The sequence below is a fragment of the Drosophila sulfurigaster genome, chromosome 3, assembly GCF_023558435.1.
Source record: "Drosophila sulfurigaster albostrigata strain 15112-1811.04 chromosome 3, ASM2355843v2, whole genome shotgun sequence".
Taxonomy (NCBI): domain Eukaryota; kingdom Metazoa; phylum Arthropoda; class Insecta; order Diptera; family Drosophilidae; genus Drosophila; species Drosophila sulfurigaster.
This window is the reverse complement of record NC_084883.1, coordinates 20935897-20953152: the sequence shown is the minus strand read 5'-3', so window position 1 is coordinate 20953152 and position 17256 is coordinate 20935897. Positions and strand designations below refer to the sequence as shown.

The following is a 17256-nucleotide window of genomic DNA, read 5'->3' as shown; positions in this document are numbered from 1 at the left end:
TATATACAATATACTACAGGCTTGTATGAGTTATTTTTAGGAAATACTTTTGTATAGACAAAAACGCGTCCTTACTACGGGTATTAGTTGTCTTAGTATATCCTTTGAAATGTTTTAGTATTTTTGCGGTATTTTAATTTGGTATATTTTAGTAATAAAGGAACAAGAACACATAAATAATACATAAAATAATAATACTGTTTTGATTTCATTAAAAATGAGTAGCAAGTATCTTACAGTCGAGCACTCTCGACTGTCTTAGTTGTTTTGGCTGACAATCTGGTATATTTGAATATTCTATGATAACTTTTGAATGTACTACTAAACTAATAGACCAAATAAAGCTTTTGATATGTTTTAGTATTTTTGTGGTATGTTTTTAGTATAAAATACCGTACTTTTTGCCTTTATTAAAAATGGGTAGCGGGTATCTCACAGTCGAGCTTACTCGACTGTAGCTTTCTTACTCGTTTTTATTTATTTTTATTATACTTTGGTGGATATACATTATGAGATATTCCTCAAACTGCAAGTAAGAAACATTCTAAAATTTCAAACTATAAAATATTAATTATTATTATATATATATTTATATATATTTTTATTGTTATTAATTACTAATATGACACAAAGTAACACTTGCTAATTTAAAATTCGTAGAGTATTCAATCGTCTCTGGACTTGTATTTTCCTTGACGATTTCAATCAGCATTATGTGTGCTTGGTTCTTGATGATTTCTTCGAGTTGTTTACTTATCGAATCGAATCGAAACGAATCGTTTTGAAAGCTCAGCCTATTGCGCATTTCTAATGCGATTACTCGACACACTCGTGTAGTGTTATGACTTCGCGGTTCTCGACGTTCTGGGGCAGTCAACACAATGGAGTTCGTTGTTGGTCTTGCGAACGAAAACGAAACAATTGCTGCTTGTTTTTGATCATAAATCAAAAATGCTCTCAACTGTAACGAAGACAACTGAAATAAAAAACAATACACTAAAATAAAAATAAAAATAAAAATAAGTAACAAAACCAAAAAACAAAACAAAAAATTAAGAAAAACAATCGTAAATAATTTTATGAATTTCTCTTAATGGATAAATAATAACTTGCATTAAGTATATCATTTCAATGTGAATTTGGGACTGGGTATAATAAGCTCGAAGTCAAGTGAGCATTTCTCTATTTGTTATGTGCGCATTGATAACAGCTCAAAGTAAATGTCTGTTGATAAGCAATATTGAATGAACACACACACACACACACATATGTATTTGTTTATGTATTTAGCTCAAGGCCGCAATAAATTCAATTAGACTGTTTTGAATCGGTTTATTTCTGCAAATTTCCATTTAAATCCGATTGTGTTTCACTTTCATTGCGGCTGCACAACGTGGCGTATGCGCAATTTAAGTATCATAAAGAGATGTGCAAACACACTTCTATATAATAAAAGTACATATAGAGCGTTCTAACTTTATGATCATAGGCATGGCATCAATCGATAAAATTGTTTTCTAAATTTAACTTAAAGATCGCATAATTAGCTGGTAATTGTATTGTACATATTGTATCTCGTACTCGCTGTTGCTTTCTTCAATTGCCTTTTGCCTTGCGACGACTATCAGACACATTCACAATTATATATGGGAGTGTACTACATTCATTACATTCTACACACTAGACGCGATACAAGCATGATGATTGCTTTGTTTTGCGAGACTCGACAGTTCGCAGAATTTGTGGCGTTTTTCTAGGAAACAAAGCGACGCAACGTGCTCCGATCGTCTGCCAGACGTTAGCTAGGAGTTGGCGAGGGAGGGGTGAGCGATATATTGGGGGCATATTGCAAAATGACGTAATGTTTTCTTGAAAACATCGACCATCAACCAGGCCGGGCAGCTGTCGTGTTTTGGAGCTGCTTTGTTGCTTTTTCTGTTGCTGTTGCTGTTGGCGCTTTTGTTTTGCTCGTCGCATTTCGTTTCGTTTCGTTTCGTTAAGCGAAGCAGCAACAAATATAAAACTAATGATAAATTCTACACAAACACACACACACACACACACGTACACATAAACTCAGAGTCTGAGCGGCTTTAACTTGAGCTCAGGGGCCCCCATGTCAACAATCAACAGTTTGCCATAAATTATTTTCGCAAACAGTTCGCGGCACCCCAATGCGGCCCCAGGGAGCCCGACACTCCACAGCTCCACATCACTGCTGATAAGCAGGCTAGCAAGCGTGTATATACATATACATATGTATATATATATTGTATGTGTGTTCATACAATGCAGAGATAGCTGAGTACATTATGTATAAATATATGTATGTATATATGTATGTATGGTCCCAGTTTCAAAGCGAGTGTCACACAATCACATATTGAGCAAGTCACAGCTAACACCTCCAATAACTTCCTGAAGAGCGAGCAGAGTGGTAGATTTGATACCCTGCATATGTATATACATATATATGAATATATGATAGATATAGATATAGATATAGATATAGATATAGATATAGATATAGATATAGATATAGATATAGATATAGATATAGATATAGATATAGATATAGATATAGATATAGATATAGATATAGATATAGATATAGATATAGATATAGATATAGATATAGATATAGATATAGATATAGATATAGATATAGATATAGATATAGATATAGATATAGATATAGATATAGATATAGATATAGATATAGATATAGATATAGATATAGATATAGATATAGATATAGATATAGATATAGATATAGATATAGATATAGATATAGATATAGATATAGATATAGATATAGATATAGATATAGATATAGATATAGATATAGATATAGATATAGATATAGATATAGATATAGATATAGATATAGATATAGATATAGATATAGATATAGATATAGATATAGATATAGATATAGATATAGATATAGATATAGATATAGATATAGATATAGATATAGATATAGATATAGATATAGATATAGATATAGATATAGATATAGATATAGATATAGATATAGATATAGATATATAGCGTCGGTTCCAAGTTTTATGAACATATCAATAAGCCCTGAGTGCTTTGAGCAGCGTGAAAATGACATTATCTGAGCATTATACCCTATACTTGATAAGTATTCGGCTGTAGAATGTTCCGCAATTGTCAGCTGGTATTGGGCAAGGTTCGGAAAGTGTTGTAAATCAATTAGTTGAACGACTTTCCCAACACTAGCAATAATAATACAAAATGTGAGCCAAGAAATTGCGTCGTAGTCGAGCTCAACAAAGTTGTTTCAAGTGCGAAGGGCAACTTGTCAGTAAATGTATCTGAAAGAGAAAGCAATAGAGGGAGGGAGAGAGAGAGAGAGAGAGAGAGAGAGAGAGAGAGCGAAAGAGAGAGATTGCTGATACGTAGAACTTGCATTTCCAATATGATTTATGGCAAAAGCAAATGCACAAATGCTGTTACCAGCTATTACGATACTCGTCTGCGATTGCTGCCTCGTAAATTATGTGGCAAGTTCCTCCCAGTTCCAATGCAAGCCGCATGTTGCAATGTTGGCCAGCGAACTTACAACTAATTTGTTGCCCTAATGGGACACAACTAGAGTCAAAGCCGGAGCCAACTTTGCTGCAACTTAAATTGAAAGTTGCCTTCACTTGAGAGTGAGGATGGGAGAGGGAAGCAACTTATTCGGGGAACGTTCAGGCGTTAATCAACACTATATTCCCTTTAGTCAATGACTATACCTTAATTTTAATACTTTGAATTTTATACCTTTGCTTAACATATAGTATGAACTCTATACCTCCAGGAAGTGTATGTAACAACCGGAAGGAGGAATCTCCGACCCCAGACAGTCTATGTCAGTTCGTCCGTTAATACTACTGTCTTAGTTACTCGTATATTTTGCACTCTATAGTATATTTTAAATGTATGCTTTTATTCAAAATGGATACTCGACCGTAGCTTTCTTTCTTGTTTATAAATTATATATAGAACATATATGTAAAGAAGAATTTCATTCATTCAATTAATTTAGATATGATTAAAAATAAACAAATACAAATAAACAATTTTAAAAAAGTTTCACTTGTTCAGCATTTTACCTTTCACTATTGACGCTCTATTGACACTATTGACGTTGTAAAATGGTTTAGGTGCACTAAAATTACTGAAAAGAAATTGTATTCAAATAATGTATGATGTATATTACCATTTCAAATACAAAGTACGACAATCATCGAAATTATAGCCACCATACCACCAGCCTCCGCCGTAGGATTTTGCATAGCTGCAATCGTCTTTGTCGAATGTCGAGAATTTTATTTCATAATCTATTGCATTCCAACTTTCGTTGCAACGACTCACTACCAGTTTGTAATCATTATGTTCATCAGATATTTTAAAATTGTCGCAATTGATCAAATTTTTATTGCCAATAACAATAACAATATATATATAGATCCTGTGAGGCTGCGAATTCGTCAGACGATATATATTTTCCAATCCTAAAAAGAAATCACTATTCTTTGCACCGAATCCTTCGCGATACGTTGCCCAATCCCTATTAAAAATCTCATTTCCACCAACTCGTTGTTGAATTACAATCCATCCAGGTCCAGCTAACTCACCATCGAAGAAACCAACTCCAGAAACATTGATTTTATGAATACTCGGATACTCTTCAAAAGAAGAACAACACGATGTGAGTAAATTCTTATTCAAGGTAGCAATTTCAGCTCAACATAGCTGACTATCTTTATCTTTCATTATTAACATGTTTTAATTTTCTTTTAAACGCAATTCGATTGTTTTCTGCTGTTCTCTGATATTTTCTGATGTCTGATTTAATGTATCAATTTCAGATTGACATAACTTAATAACTTCATCTTTCTTTCTAATGGAGAGTTTTTAAATTAACTCCACAAGTTTCTAAATTGGGTGAATTTATCTGCTAATCCCTTTTCTAATTTCACAATAGCTTTTTTTTTTAATTAATCTCAGATTTTAATTTCTCAACTTTGTTTTGACGTAAATGCAAATCGTTTCCCCCTTTAAGTACTTTGCTGTTATATTCATCTAATAAAACTGCATAATACTTTTCCAAAAGATCCGAATTTAATTTATTAAACTTCATTTCCATAATTTAGCTAACTCTTTTCTAACCTGTCTTTATAGTTTTATAGTTATAAATGCGACACTGTTCGTACATTTATTGGTCGACTTCATATGTATAATACAAGGAAAATAAATACACTTTCAGCACTCACTGTAATACACTGCTTTATGTTATTATTATTTCCTATAGCTGATGTTGCAACCACAAATATTTCATGTATTATTAGTAACAAAACTGCATTTATTAATATTGTGCTCATTGCGATTCTTTCTAATGCACTCAAGGAAGATGAATATGGAATGGAATAATGCACTTAAATCTACAATTAAATCAGAACATTTAATCTGTGTTAATAAAAAAACAATCCACCATTCGATGGCTTTTATAATAAGACTTTAATGATAAGAGATAGACACTCTTATCGGGTCAACAGAAGAGAATATTGTCTGATCTTCTCAATTTAATGAAAGTTTTATTAAATTCATTAGATGCTGCTACATCAACGAGTTTATTAATTTAATCTGTTTATTGAATGTTTAGTTAAGAATCGAATATGTGTATATCAAATAATACTTTAATTTTGATTATACTCTAATTACTTTAATATTCACGGTTCGATTGAAAGAATATATAAGCACAATAATCATAAGTTTACTTACTTTTAAATATTTGCATTTCTATTGAAAGCACCTAGAGAACAAAAAATACAACAAAAAAAATATTTTTTTCAACTTTAAAAATAAATAGCTGCATTATATAGTCGATCGTTATTTTTAATTTTAATCAACCAATTATATATAAATGATTACATAATTGAGAGAATTTCAGCTCTCCAATTGCTCACTTCTTCATCGATTCTTTGGGGCGAATTAGCATCTTAGCTTTTTTCAATGGATATCGAATGAACCAAACTAGATCTGGCCCATATGGTGCATTTAAATTACTGCATAAGAAAAATTAAAAATCAATAATTATGTGTGTTTCATCGAAAATAAGAATTTGCAATATTTACCAATTATAACAACTGCTGTGCCACCAGCCACTTTTGTATTTAACTGCGCAATTATTATTATCACCAATGTCGTTGTCGCGATCGAATGTTGTGAATTTCATGTTTTCGCTGACTCTCATCGCATCCCAAATAATAGTTCCACTGAATTTACCCAAACTCAGTTTATATCCACTGTCTTCATCAGATATTTTGAAGTCGTCATAACGAGCGTTGTAGGTACTTCCATTCACAGTAACCAAATGTATATAAAGTTCGAATCGCTTCAATCTGGTGATACGATGTATTTTCTCGAGTCCCAGGAAAAAATCGCTCTTATAAGAACCGAAACCTTTGCGATACGTTGCCCAATCCCTATTGAAATCCTCATTTCCCCCAACTCGTTGTTGTATTACAATCCATCCAGGTCCAGCTAACTGACTATCGCATAAAACATCGAAGAAACCAATGCCAGAAACATTGAGTGGATGAACATCTGAATCTCCAAAAGGAGAGCAACTTGATGGGATAAGAGTATTGAGTAAAGTCTTATTCAATATATCAACTTCAGCTCGACATATCTGATTATCTTTATCTTTCTTTATTAATTTAATTTTACTCTGCTCTAATTGCAATTTAATTGTTTTCTGATGTTCTGTTATATTTTGAATATTCTCACTAAATCTCTTAATTTTTTCATCTTTTTCAATTAAGCTTGAATTGAGAGATTTTAATTGAACTTGACAAATTTCAAAGTTGGTGGACTTCTCAGCTAATTCTCTTTCTAATTTCACAATAATATTTTGTTTTGAATTAATTTCAGATTCGAATTTATCAACTTTATTTTGACACGATTGCAAATCGTTTTTCTCTTTAAATACTTTGTTTTTATATTCATCTAAGAGAGTTGCCTCCTTCATGAATTTTTCATGAATTCTCACAATTTCATGATACTTTTCCATAAGATCCGAATTTAATTCATTTAACTTATTTTCCTTAATTTCTTTGTCTTCTAACTCATTTCGAACTTGCCTAAAATAGTCAAGCAAAGGTTTCACTGTCTTATAGTTATGCATTCGGCACTGTTCTTCCAATTTTCGATCGAATTCGCATGTCTTATAAAAAGAAAATGTAAACATTCTTAGCACGCACTGTATTACACTGCTTTATGTAACTGTTCTCACCTCTTCAAAGGCAGCTGCTGCCACCAAGAATATTTGAAGTATTATTAAGAAAACAGTTGCGTTGATTTTTATTTTGCACATTTTGAATGTTTCGACTGCATGCAAGCAAGATGAATTTGAAACTAAAAGTTTAATTTAAATCGACGAAAATTACAGTTCTGAGTGCTATATGATTTTGGAATTATCACGTGATGAACGGATGTGGGATCAGCTCAAAAGTTCGTAGCGGAAATGAAGGCGATAGGAAACTGTGTCAATGTCGAGGCAATGTCAACTTTCTGTCTCATGTCTAAGAGAGGCTTCTTGATAATGAAATTAGAAGTGATGACAGTTTTTGAGTAATTTATTTATTCGAATTTTGATTATACTTAAAATTAGAAAACTGTGTAGTGTAAAATTGCACTGTATTATACATACGTATGTATTTATCACATATCACATATATTATATTGAAGTCAAGATCAATGAGCCAACATAATGATGATGTCTCTATGTCTCTCTTCTACGTCACCGTTTTCAATCAGTGAGAGCGATTCTATGGCTTATCTCCGCAATGCTGACGCAGATGCGTTCCAATTGATGAGGCGACACACTCATGCTTCTTTTGTATGTTTAATTCATATTATATAAAACACAATAAACAATTTACATTTGGTTTGGTTTAAACCTAACTTAATTCAATGCAGGAAAATGGCTGATCTTGAGTTAAATTTATATTTAATATGTGCTAATTCAATCTTAAAATGAGTAATGCAAATCACAAGAAAGATAAACCTGACTTTACAATTACTACTCAATAAGGACTCCTGACTCCTTTTACTCTGCAGGGTTAGGTGAAGTGTCGTTTAAGTCTGGCAAGAGAGTTTTCACTTTGTGTGCTTTTAACATATATGTATGTTGTTATTTTATGAAATGTATTTCATGATGTCAGATCAACATGACTTTAACATTGGACGCTGTATTTTGGGTTTTACGTTTTTAGAGTAATACTGATTTAAAGAGTAATACCCTTTATTATGGTTGGCTTTTCTGTTCTGTGCATACAAGATGTTTTAATATACTTGGAAAATCTGTAGGGAAATAAAATTTTTTTAATTAAGCAAACAATTGAAAACAATTTTGAACATAATAATAAGTACTATTAATATTTCCAACTAAGATTTAATAAAACACACTTTCAAGTTCAGGGGACTGGGTATCTTGTAGTCGTGCAATCTCGACAAGATTGTTTTCATTTGATTTATTTTGAACTATGTGTCCAGTAACTACATACATAGTATGTACATATGTATACATAATTGCTCCTATGTCTTTCACGCATCGTGCCTGCACGTGTTTCTCTCCTAACTCTCAGTTGCTTATCATCGCAATGCTGGCATTTGTCTCTAAACTGAGCCGCTTATCATCGCAATGCTGGCCTTTGTCTCTAAACTGAGCCGAGCAGCTTGGTAACAATTGTCAGAATGACGTCTTTTTGGGAGAACGCTTCAACAAAATCATAATTCGCTGACCTGCACCAATTATTTAAATGTTGAAAGTAAACAAAATTAAATTCTTCGAAGGCGAAATGTGCGCTACGCACAGAAGAAAACATTTTCGAGCATACAAAATATATTCAATATATATTCTGAATCGTCATCAACACTGTTAAGTTTTGACAGATTTCTTCATTTGTTATTCTGCATTATCACATACATAAATACACAAAACCTTTTGCATCAGTTCTTGTCTCAAAATACGAGTACAGTTGCAAAATTCGATGCAGCCGAAAGTGTTCTACTGTGAGATACCCATTGTAAATAAAACCATATGTATTCTACAAATATACCAACAAAATATTAAAGTAAAGCAAAGGCTATACTTGGTATATTCGTAAAGTACTACACTCAAAATCTGCGATAAAGTACAAAATTTACCAGATTGTTAGTCAAAGTAACTAAGACACGTTTGCAGTAGACGGACACAAGGACATGGCTATATCATCTCGGCTGCCGACGCTGATCAATGCTTGTGAATGATTCGTTTATACGAATTTTGGTTTTACTTAGACTTAGAAGATAAAAGTAATGTATTATTAAACTAGAGAAATTAATAAGAAATTGTATCACAGGAACGTTATTTTAAAGTCAGGATCAAGGAGGCAAGATATTAATGATGTCACATAGACCTAACGTATCATGATCAGCACTCTCTCTCTCTTCATATTTTCATTGTCCGTGAGAGCGATTATATTTCTTATCGTCGCAATAGTGAAATAAAAATTTGGAGGCTACACAAAATATAAAAATAAATATTCGTCGAGATTGCTCGCTTATAAAATTACCCTATAAATGTATTTAAAATTTACTTAGTTATTTTTATATGTTAGCTTTTACAAGAGAAGAAAAGTGAAGAATATTGATGGTTAGACTATGCGTTTCTAAAAATGTTGACTCAGCTTCCACAAACATTAAAATTGAAAATGATAATTTAGCAAGCCCTATAATCGGTAACTCTTGGTAGAAGGTTTTCAAATAAACTTTCAGTGACATCAACAATTGAAAATAAACTAACTAAATTTATTTTCAACTTTGAAGTTTCAGTGCAAATTTCATATATGTTTACTTATAGTTGAATCTGAAAAGTGCATTTAATTAACGTTCACATAATTAATAAACATAATCAAAAGCAAGCGCAGCGACAAAATGTTCTACGCAATGCATATGCAAGTCAGTGTGCGTACATGTGAGTAGAATATATGACGCTATCGCACTCACTCTCCTTTGCTCTATCAGCAACACACAGTTGTTGTTGTTGAGATTTATTCTTTGTTTTTGTACATGCAGATGAACATGCGTCCGTGGGATAGACACGATCAGCCAGCGCCTGTTTTGACTATTGACTATCGCGTACTCGCTCACACTCGCCTCCAAGCGTGCAACTGTTTGAGCTTAGAAGCAACTTCTTCTGTTATACAGCACCACAACTAGCATCGTCTTCCGTTTTAATGAAGTAGCAACTGCTTCCGCTTGAATAATAGCAACTTCTTTTGTTACTCGTATACATAATCCTTTTCTGTTTTAACTTTTGTTCTCTTTCATATTAATTATTATTAATATTTATTGATAATATATGTACATTTGATTCTTAGTTAATGCTTAATGTTTCCTCTTTAATAATATATTGGACTTATATTTTGAATTAGTTTGAGATTCAAACTGCAAGAGAATCGTTCTTATATAAATTATAATTATAGAAGGAAAAAGTGCTTTGACTTTGATTTTTACTGATGTGAAATACAGTTCTGAAACTAAAAATAGAACCAATTTTATTTTTATGTTTGTTTATGTAATATTTATTGTTTTTTTAATTTACATATTTCTTTTATGTAATTAAAGTTCAGTTGGGTTTTCTTATTATTTTATAGAAATATTTAGATTTTTCAAGTGATGCAATTTTTAATTTCGCTGCTGTACATATTTGCTCAGATGATAAGGAAAAGAGCGGCCTTCATGACGTCAGACTTGTGACGAGCAGTCAAAAATATAATATTTGCTGGCTCTCTCCGCTGATCTCTCTCTGCAGCTTAGCAACCGCTGTTGAGCACCGCTTCTATCTATAATTCTGTTAATTCTAGCGATCAGGAGAGGCGGAAGATGATGATATACAGTGTGTTTCGAAGGGTAGATCAGCTAAGAGATCTCGAATATTTTCTATTTTAATAAAGAATTGGCATTAAAATTATTGAAATTAAAAATGTATCAAAGTAACGCATTTAATACCAACTCACCACATTTAATAGGTTAATTTAAAAATGATTTTATACTTTAAATACCAAATAGTATAATAATTAAGAAAATATTTTTTTTATAAACAAAACACAGAACAATATTTTGGAAACAATTAACGTAACTTCATTGAGATCGTGGTCAGAATCTTTCATTGAAGAAACAATGTAAAAATAGATAATTTATTATAATGCACCTATGCATTTAACAGTTTGAAATAATTACAAATAAAAAACAAGTCCTGCCAGAACTGCTATCACATGCGCAATTATCGGAAGAAATGTCATTGTCTCAATCGATGTTTAGCCACATCGCAATTATATCTCATTCTTGCTCCCAAGCTCAATACGTAACCATTGTATTCACCGGATATATCATATGTAAGTCTTCGTAACGAGTTTTGTTAAGTAATCTGTGAATACCAAATGAATTTAAAGCTCGTGTTGTTGGGACTTCGTCATTCGATAGATTTCATCCAATCCAAGACAGAAATCGTTATCTGGGGAACCGATTCTTAGCGATACATTGCCCGATCTTGCCGATCTTGTCATCTGTACCAACCTAATGAATATCGAGTTCGAAAAGCTGCAATCTTGTGATACAATGTATCTTCTTTAATCCTAAGAAGAAATCATTCCTAAGGAAAACGTAAACCTTGCGATACGTTGCCCAGTCCCTATTAAAACTCTCATTTGCCCCAACTCGTTGTTGTATTACAATCCATCCAGGTCCAGCTAACTGACTATCGCATAAAACATCGAATAAACCTACGCCAGAGACATTGACTTGATGAACACCAGGATAATCTCCAAGAGAGCAACTTGAGGGGATAACAGTATAGGGTAAAGTCTTATTCAATGTATCAATTTCAGGTCGACATATCTGATTTTCTTTGTTTTTCTTAATTGACATATTTTGACTCTCATCTAATTGCAACTTAAGTGTTTGCTGTTGCTCTGTAATCTTTTCAATATTTGCATTAAGTCTCCTTATATTTTCACCCTTTTCAAGTAGACTAAAATTAAGTTGTTTTAATTGAACTTCAGAATACCTTAAACTACTGGATTTATCTGCTACTTCTTTTTTACATTTATCATAAAGTTTAGAAATTGGTGTTAATTTGTCAATAATTTGTTTTTGTGATTTAATTTTAGATTCTAATTTCTCAACTTTATTTTGACTCAATTGCAAATCGTTTTCCCCTTTAAATACTTTGTTTTTATATTCATCTAGTATAGCTGCCTCATTCATGAATTTTTCATGAATTCTCACAATTTCATGATACTTTTCCATAAGATCCGAATTTAATTCATTTAACTTATTTTCCTTAATTTCTTTGTCTTCTAACTCATTTCTAACCTGTCTAAAATAATCGAGCAACGGTTTCACGGTTTTATAATTATGAATCCGGCACTTTTTTTCCATTTCTCGGTCGAATTCGCATGTCTGATAAGAAGAAAATGTAAACATTCTTAGCACTCACTGTATCATACTGCTTTATGTATGTAAATGTTCTCACCTCTTCGAAGGCAGATGTGGCCACTAAAAACATTTTAAGAACTATGAGGAAAACAGCTGCGTTGATTTTTATTTTGCACATTTTGAATATTTCAACTGCATGCAAACAAAATGAATTTGAAACTAAAAGTTGAATTTAAATCGAAGAATTCAGCTCCGAGTTGCTGTTTTGTTTTTGAGCTTTCACGTGATCAACGGATGTGGGTTCAGCTCAAAAGTTCTTAGCGGGAGAGATAGTACATGGTGAAAGTAAGAAGAGTCTTGATCCAAGAAGAGAGAAGAGACAATGTCGATTTTCGTTCGCCTGCCTGAGAGAGGATTCTAGATGATGGAATTAGAAATGGTTTATATGTTCGAGCTCTGATTATTATTTCACACTACAGTGAAAATTTACTGCATTATTCGGGAGGAGAACTAAAATGAATTTACATCAGATGGACAGCGAAGGCAGCATCAATGGACCAAGATATTTAATGATGTAACATAGCCTTACCATACACCCTTACTACTCTTTCTCTTTCTCTCTATCCCTCTTTCTCGCTCTGTCTCTGTGTCTCTCCCTATCTCTTCTTTGCCCGTGAGAGCGATTCTATTGCTTATCGTCGCAATGGTGACGCAAATGTTGGATGCTAAATAAAGTACACATAAAAATTGAAAATTACCCTATAAATTTATTTGAAATTTACTTTATTTATTTTTATGTTAATTTTTAATATTTTTACCCAGCGTTTTGTTTTTAGAAAAAAAGAAAAGTTAAGAATACTGATGGTTTTACTATGCGTTTCATAAATTGTTGACTCAGCTTCCACAAAAGTGTTACATTAATATTGAAGTGAATTATCACAAAAAAAATAATTCGGCAAACCCTATAATCAGGAATTCTTGGTAGAAAGTTTTCAAATCAACTTTCAGTGACATCAACAATTGAAAATAAACTAACTAAATTTATTTTCAACTTTGAAGTTTCAGTGCAAATTTCATATATGTTTACTTATAGTTAAATCTGAAAAGTGAATATAATTAACGTTCACATAATTAATAAACATAATCAAAAGCAAGCGCACCCAAAAAATGTTCTACGCAATGCATATGCAAGTCAGTGTGCGTTCATTTGAATACAATATATGACGCTATCGCACTCACTCTCCTTTGCTCTATCATCAGCAACACACAATTGTTGTTGTTGAGATTTGCTCTTTGTTTTTGTACATGCAGAAGAACATGCGTCCGTGGGATAGACACGATCAGCCAGCGCCTGTTTTGACTATTGACTATCGCGTACTCGCTCACACTCGCCTCCAAGCGTGCAACTGTTTGAGCTTAGAAGCAACTTCTTCTTTTATATATCATCACAACTAGCATCGTCTTCCGTTTTAACGAAGTAGCAACTGCTTCCGCTTGACTAATATCAACTTCTTTTGTTACTCGTATACATAATCCTTTTCTGTTTTAACTTTTGTTCTCTTTCATATAATTTATTATTGATATTTATTGATAATATACATTTGATTCTTTGTTTATGCTGAGTGTTCCCTCTTTCATAAACTATCAGAGAATTATATTTTTAATTAGTATACATATATGTATGTATGCTAATATAGTGGGATTTATACAAATGCTTCAAAAATATGTAATTCAATTATCTATACATATGACTAAAATTTCACAATAAAACACAAATTGTCCGAGTAAATTCGTAAGGTTGGGATTTTCGTTTAATTTGTTGTTTAGAGAAAATGTTCAAACGTGTGCAAATTTGCGCGGTTTTCGGCATCTTATTTGTCGGGTACCTCGATGATAAGGAAAAGAGCGGCCTAAAGCATATTTTTAGAGAGTAAGCGGAAAGCTCTCTCAATATTTCGTTTCCATTCGTTTGAACTTGTACTTTGAAATTTAAACTTTTCTCTTTTGAGTGATGTATTCTCTAAATCTGTTTTTTATATATGTACATATTATACAATGATAGCATTTAAATCAGCGCAAGTTTACTTAGTTGACTATGACGCACAAAATCTCTCAAACTCAGCAACATAGATATATATACATATGTACATATATACATATATGATTTTGTTGGAATTTTTCGAGTTGATAGTAATGCAATAACTTAATTTTGAAATTGCATTTCTTTTACCTCAAAATGACTATAAAATTATAAGAAAATAATTAAAGTGCCATCAAAAATCATGTGTCTAATAATGGAGATGGCGTCCAGCAGCAGGGAAATAAATAAATAACGAACAATAGCAGAGCAGTCAAATTAAATTGACCAGAAAATAAAAACGAAAACGAAAACAAAAAGGGAAACACAAATACAAAAGAAATCATTAAATGCACGAAATGACAGAGAAATGTGCCATGGCCATTAAGAATACGAGAGCTGAGTGGAGAGCAACAACAACTTGAGAACTCGAAAGAGTAATTATAATGCGAAGATCACGTATTCGCATTTTGCAAATGTGCATGCCATAATAGAAGGACGATTTATGCTCAGATACGAACACCGCAGAGCCTAAATCAAATTTAAAGAGCCAACGAATGTTTGTGTGGCTGCTAAAAGCATAAATAAATGGAAATCCTTAAGAGTTACCCTGTACAAATTCTTGTTTACTATGGGTCTATTTAACTTTCGTAGAGAGCAACATTTAATATTCAATATAAATACAATTGAGAATATAAATCTAGAAGCATTTTTTATTAATCAATTAACTAGGCTTCTCAATTCATTTTTTAGTTAACCTTTAAGGTGACTAACTAAATTGTAATATTATAATAAACAGTTTTTTTAAGTAGACAATTTACTTAAGCTAAGGAATAAATCGCTGTGGCTTTTTTACTAAAATAACTGTTTTGGGTGTATACAAGTATAAACGATTTATTATTGTGAATTAATTTGTTTTTTCTTAAAGCGATATTTGTTGAGTTTGACTTAAGTTGAGTGACAATCAAAATAGTAATACGAAAGCTTAGATATGATTATGGTAAAAAGGTTATTAGTAAAAAATTCTAGTACAATTTCAATAGAGCCAATTGAAAAAACGAAAATTGTTGACTTTGGATTAAGTTGTGTGATAATCGGAATAGTAACATGAAAGCTTAAACATTCGCTGTTGGCAGCATTGCATTCTAGAGTATTATGTTTTAGCATTGGAACAATTATAGTAACAATTTTGTACATTTCATTAAAGTCTAGTGAAGAGCGATATTTGTTGACTTTGACTTAAGTTGAGTGACAATCAAAATAGGAATACGAAAGCTAGATATGAAGATGGGAATTTAGAATAAAGTTCTAGTACAATTTCTACATTTCAATAGAGACAATTGAAAAAGCGATACTTGGTGACTTTGGATTAAGTTGTGTGAGTATTATGTTTTAGCATTGGATGAATTAAAGCAACAATTTTGTACATTTCTTTTAACATAATAGCTTAGATACTCGCTGCTGGTGGCATCTCATTCCAGGGTATTGGGCTGAAAGTTGCAGCGCTTTTTTGGAAATGCTAAACAGTTTGGTAAATGACAAGCAGCTCCAAGCGAGCCCGGCTTCAGTAATTGGCTCAAATTACAGAAATTTCGCTGCAGCGAACCACAGCATCAGAGAAGCCACAACCACAGCGACAGCGACAGCGAGAGCCGCAATCGCAGTTGGTGTTGCAGTCGAAGTTGAAGTCACAACCGCGTCTCAGAGTCTAACCATGTCCGTACTCCAGTTCCCGCATCTCCCCCCCCTTAACACGGACACGTTGCCGGCCCGACGGCTGTTATTGTCGTGGCACAATATTGTTTCCAAAAATGAAACGAAACAAAACAAATACGTGACCAGAAATTAAAAAAAAAATAACAACACACACAAACAAAAAGAAAAGAAAAGAGAAAAAAAACAAACAAAACAAAACTGTGCAAAATAAAATAAGGAAACAAACAAAAATCGCGTTGATTTGAATTTTAAAATGTTTTGCATGGCATTTGTATTTGTGTCTCTCATTTTGCTGTTGTTTTTTTTTTTGGTTTTTGGTTTTGTGACTGTCGCACAGTGGGACCAATTGAATTGAAGCGGCAGCTGCGTTAATGAACTGCTACTTAAGTAATTGCACAATTAAAACGAAAAGTCGATTAAAAACTGATTAAGCGTCGTATACGCAACATTTATAAATAGCGCACATTACGCATACGCCCAGTGCAACGTGTGTTTTACACTTCGGAGAGTGCGAGGGGACAATGTCAAGGGCACTTTTGCCCCACTGTGCGAGCACAATTCCACTTGGCTGCTATCTGCCATTTGGTGTCATTGTCGCCGCTATTTTCGGTTACATTTCCAGCACCCAAAACTCTCCGCTACGCTTGCCACAGTCACTAACAACAAAGTTGCAGCGGCAACAACTGACGTTGCCTTATGTAAATTGTGAAAACAACAAAAAAGGGCGAAAAAAAATTAAGTCTACATTTATGTGAGTATTTATTATACCCGCTACTCATAGGCTAGAAGGTTGTTATACTTTTGTGCCTGAAGGAAATGCATGTAACAGGGAGAAGGAGGCATTTGTGTCCCTTTAAAGTATATATATTCATGATCAGCATCAACAGACGGAGATAATTTACCAATGTACGTCTGTCTGTCTGTCTGTCCGTCTGTATGAACACCTATATTTCAGAGACTAT

At 32.7% G+C, this 17256-nt stretch overlaps 2 protein-coding genes across 6 annotated transcripts in view; one reads left to right on the top strand and one right to left on the bottom strand.

The window, feature by feature from the left end:
• Positions 1-17256, top strand: part of LOC133845021 (fibrinogen-like protein 1) — a 199035-nt gene that overhangs the window by 43569 nt on the left and 138210 nt on the right. The window lies entirely within an intron of this gene.
• LOC133845016 (fibrinogen-like protein 1) overlaps positions 5966-17256 on the bottom strand; it is a 76744-nt gene continuing 65453 nt past the window's right edge. For 2 of the 5 annotated variants that reach the window (XM_062279328.1, XM_062279334.1), the window contains one exon: positions 5966-6083. In XM_062279328.1, coding sequence (XP_062135312.1) covers positions 5981-6083 — 103 coding nt within the window. In that variant the 3' untranslated portion in view covers positions 5966-5980. Of the gene's footprint in view, positions 6084-6152; positions 7244-7312; positions 7568-11899; positions 12526-12598; positions 13042-17256 lie in introns of those variants that run through there. The other 3 variants (XM_062279331.1, XM_062279330.1, XR_009894674.1) reach the window with 3 other exon arrangements.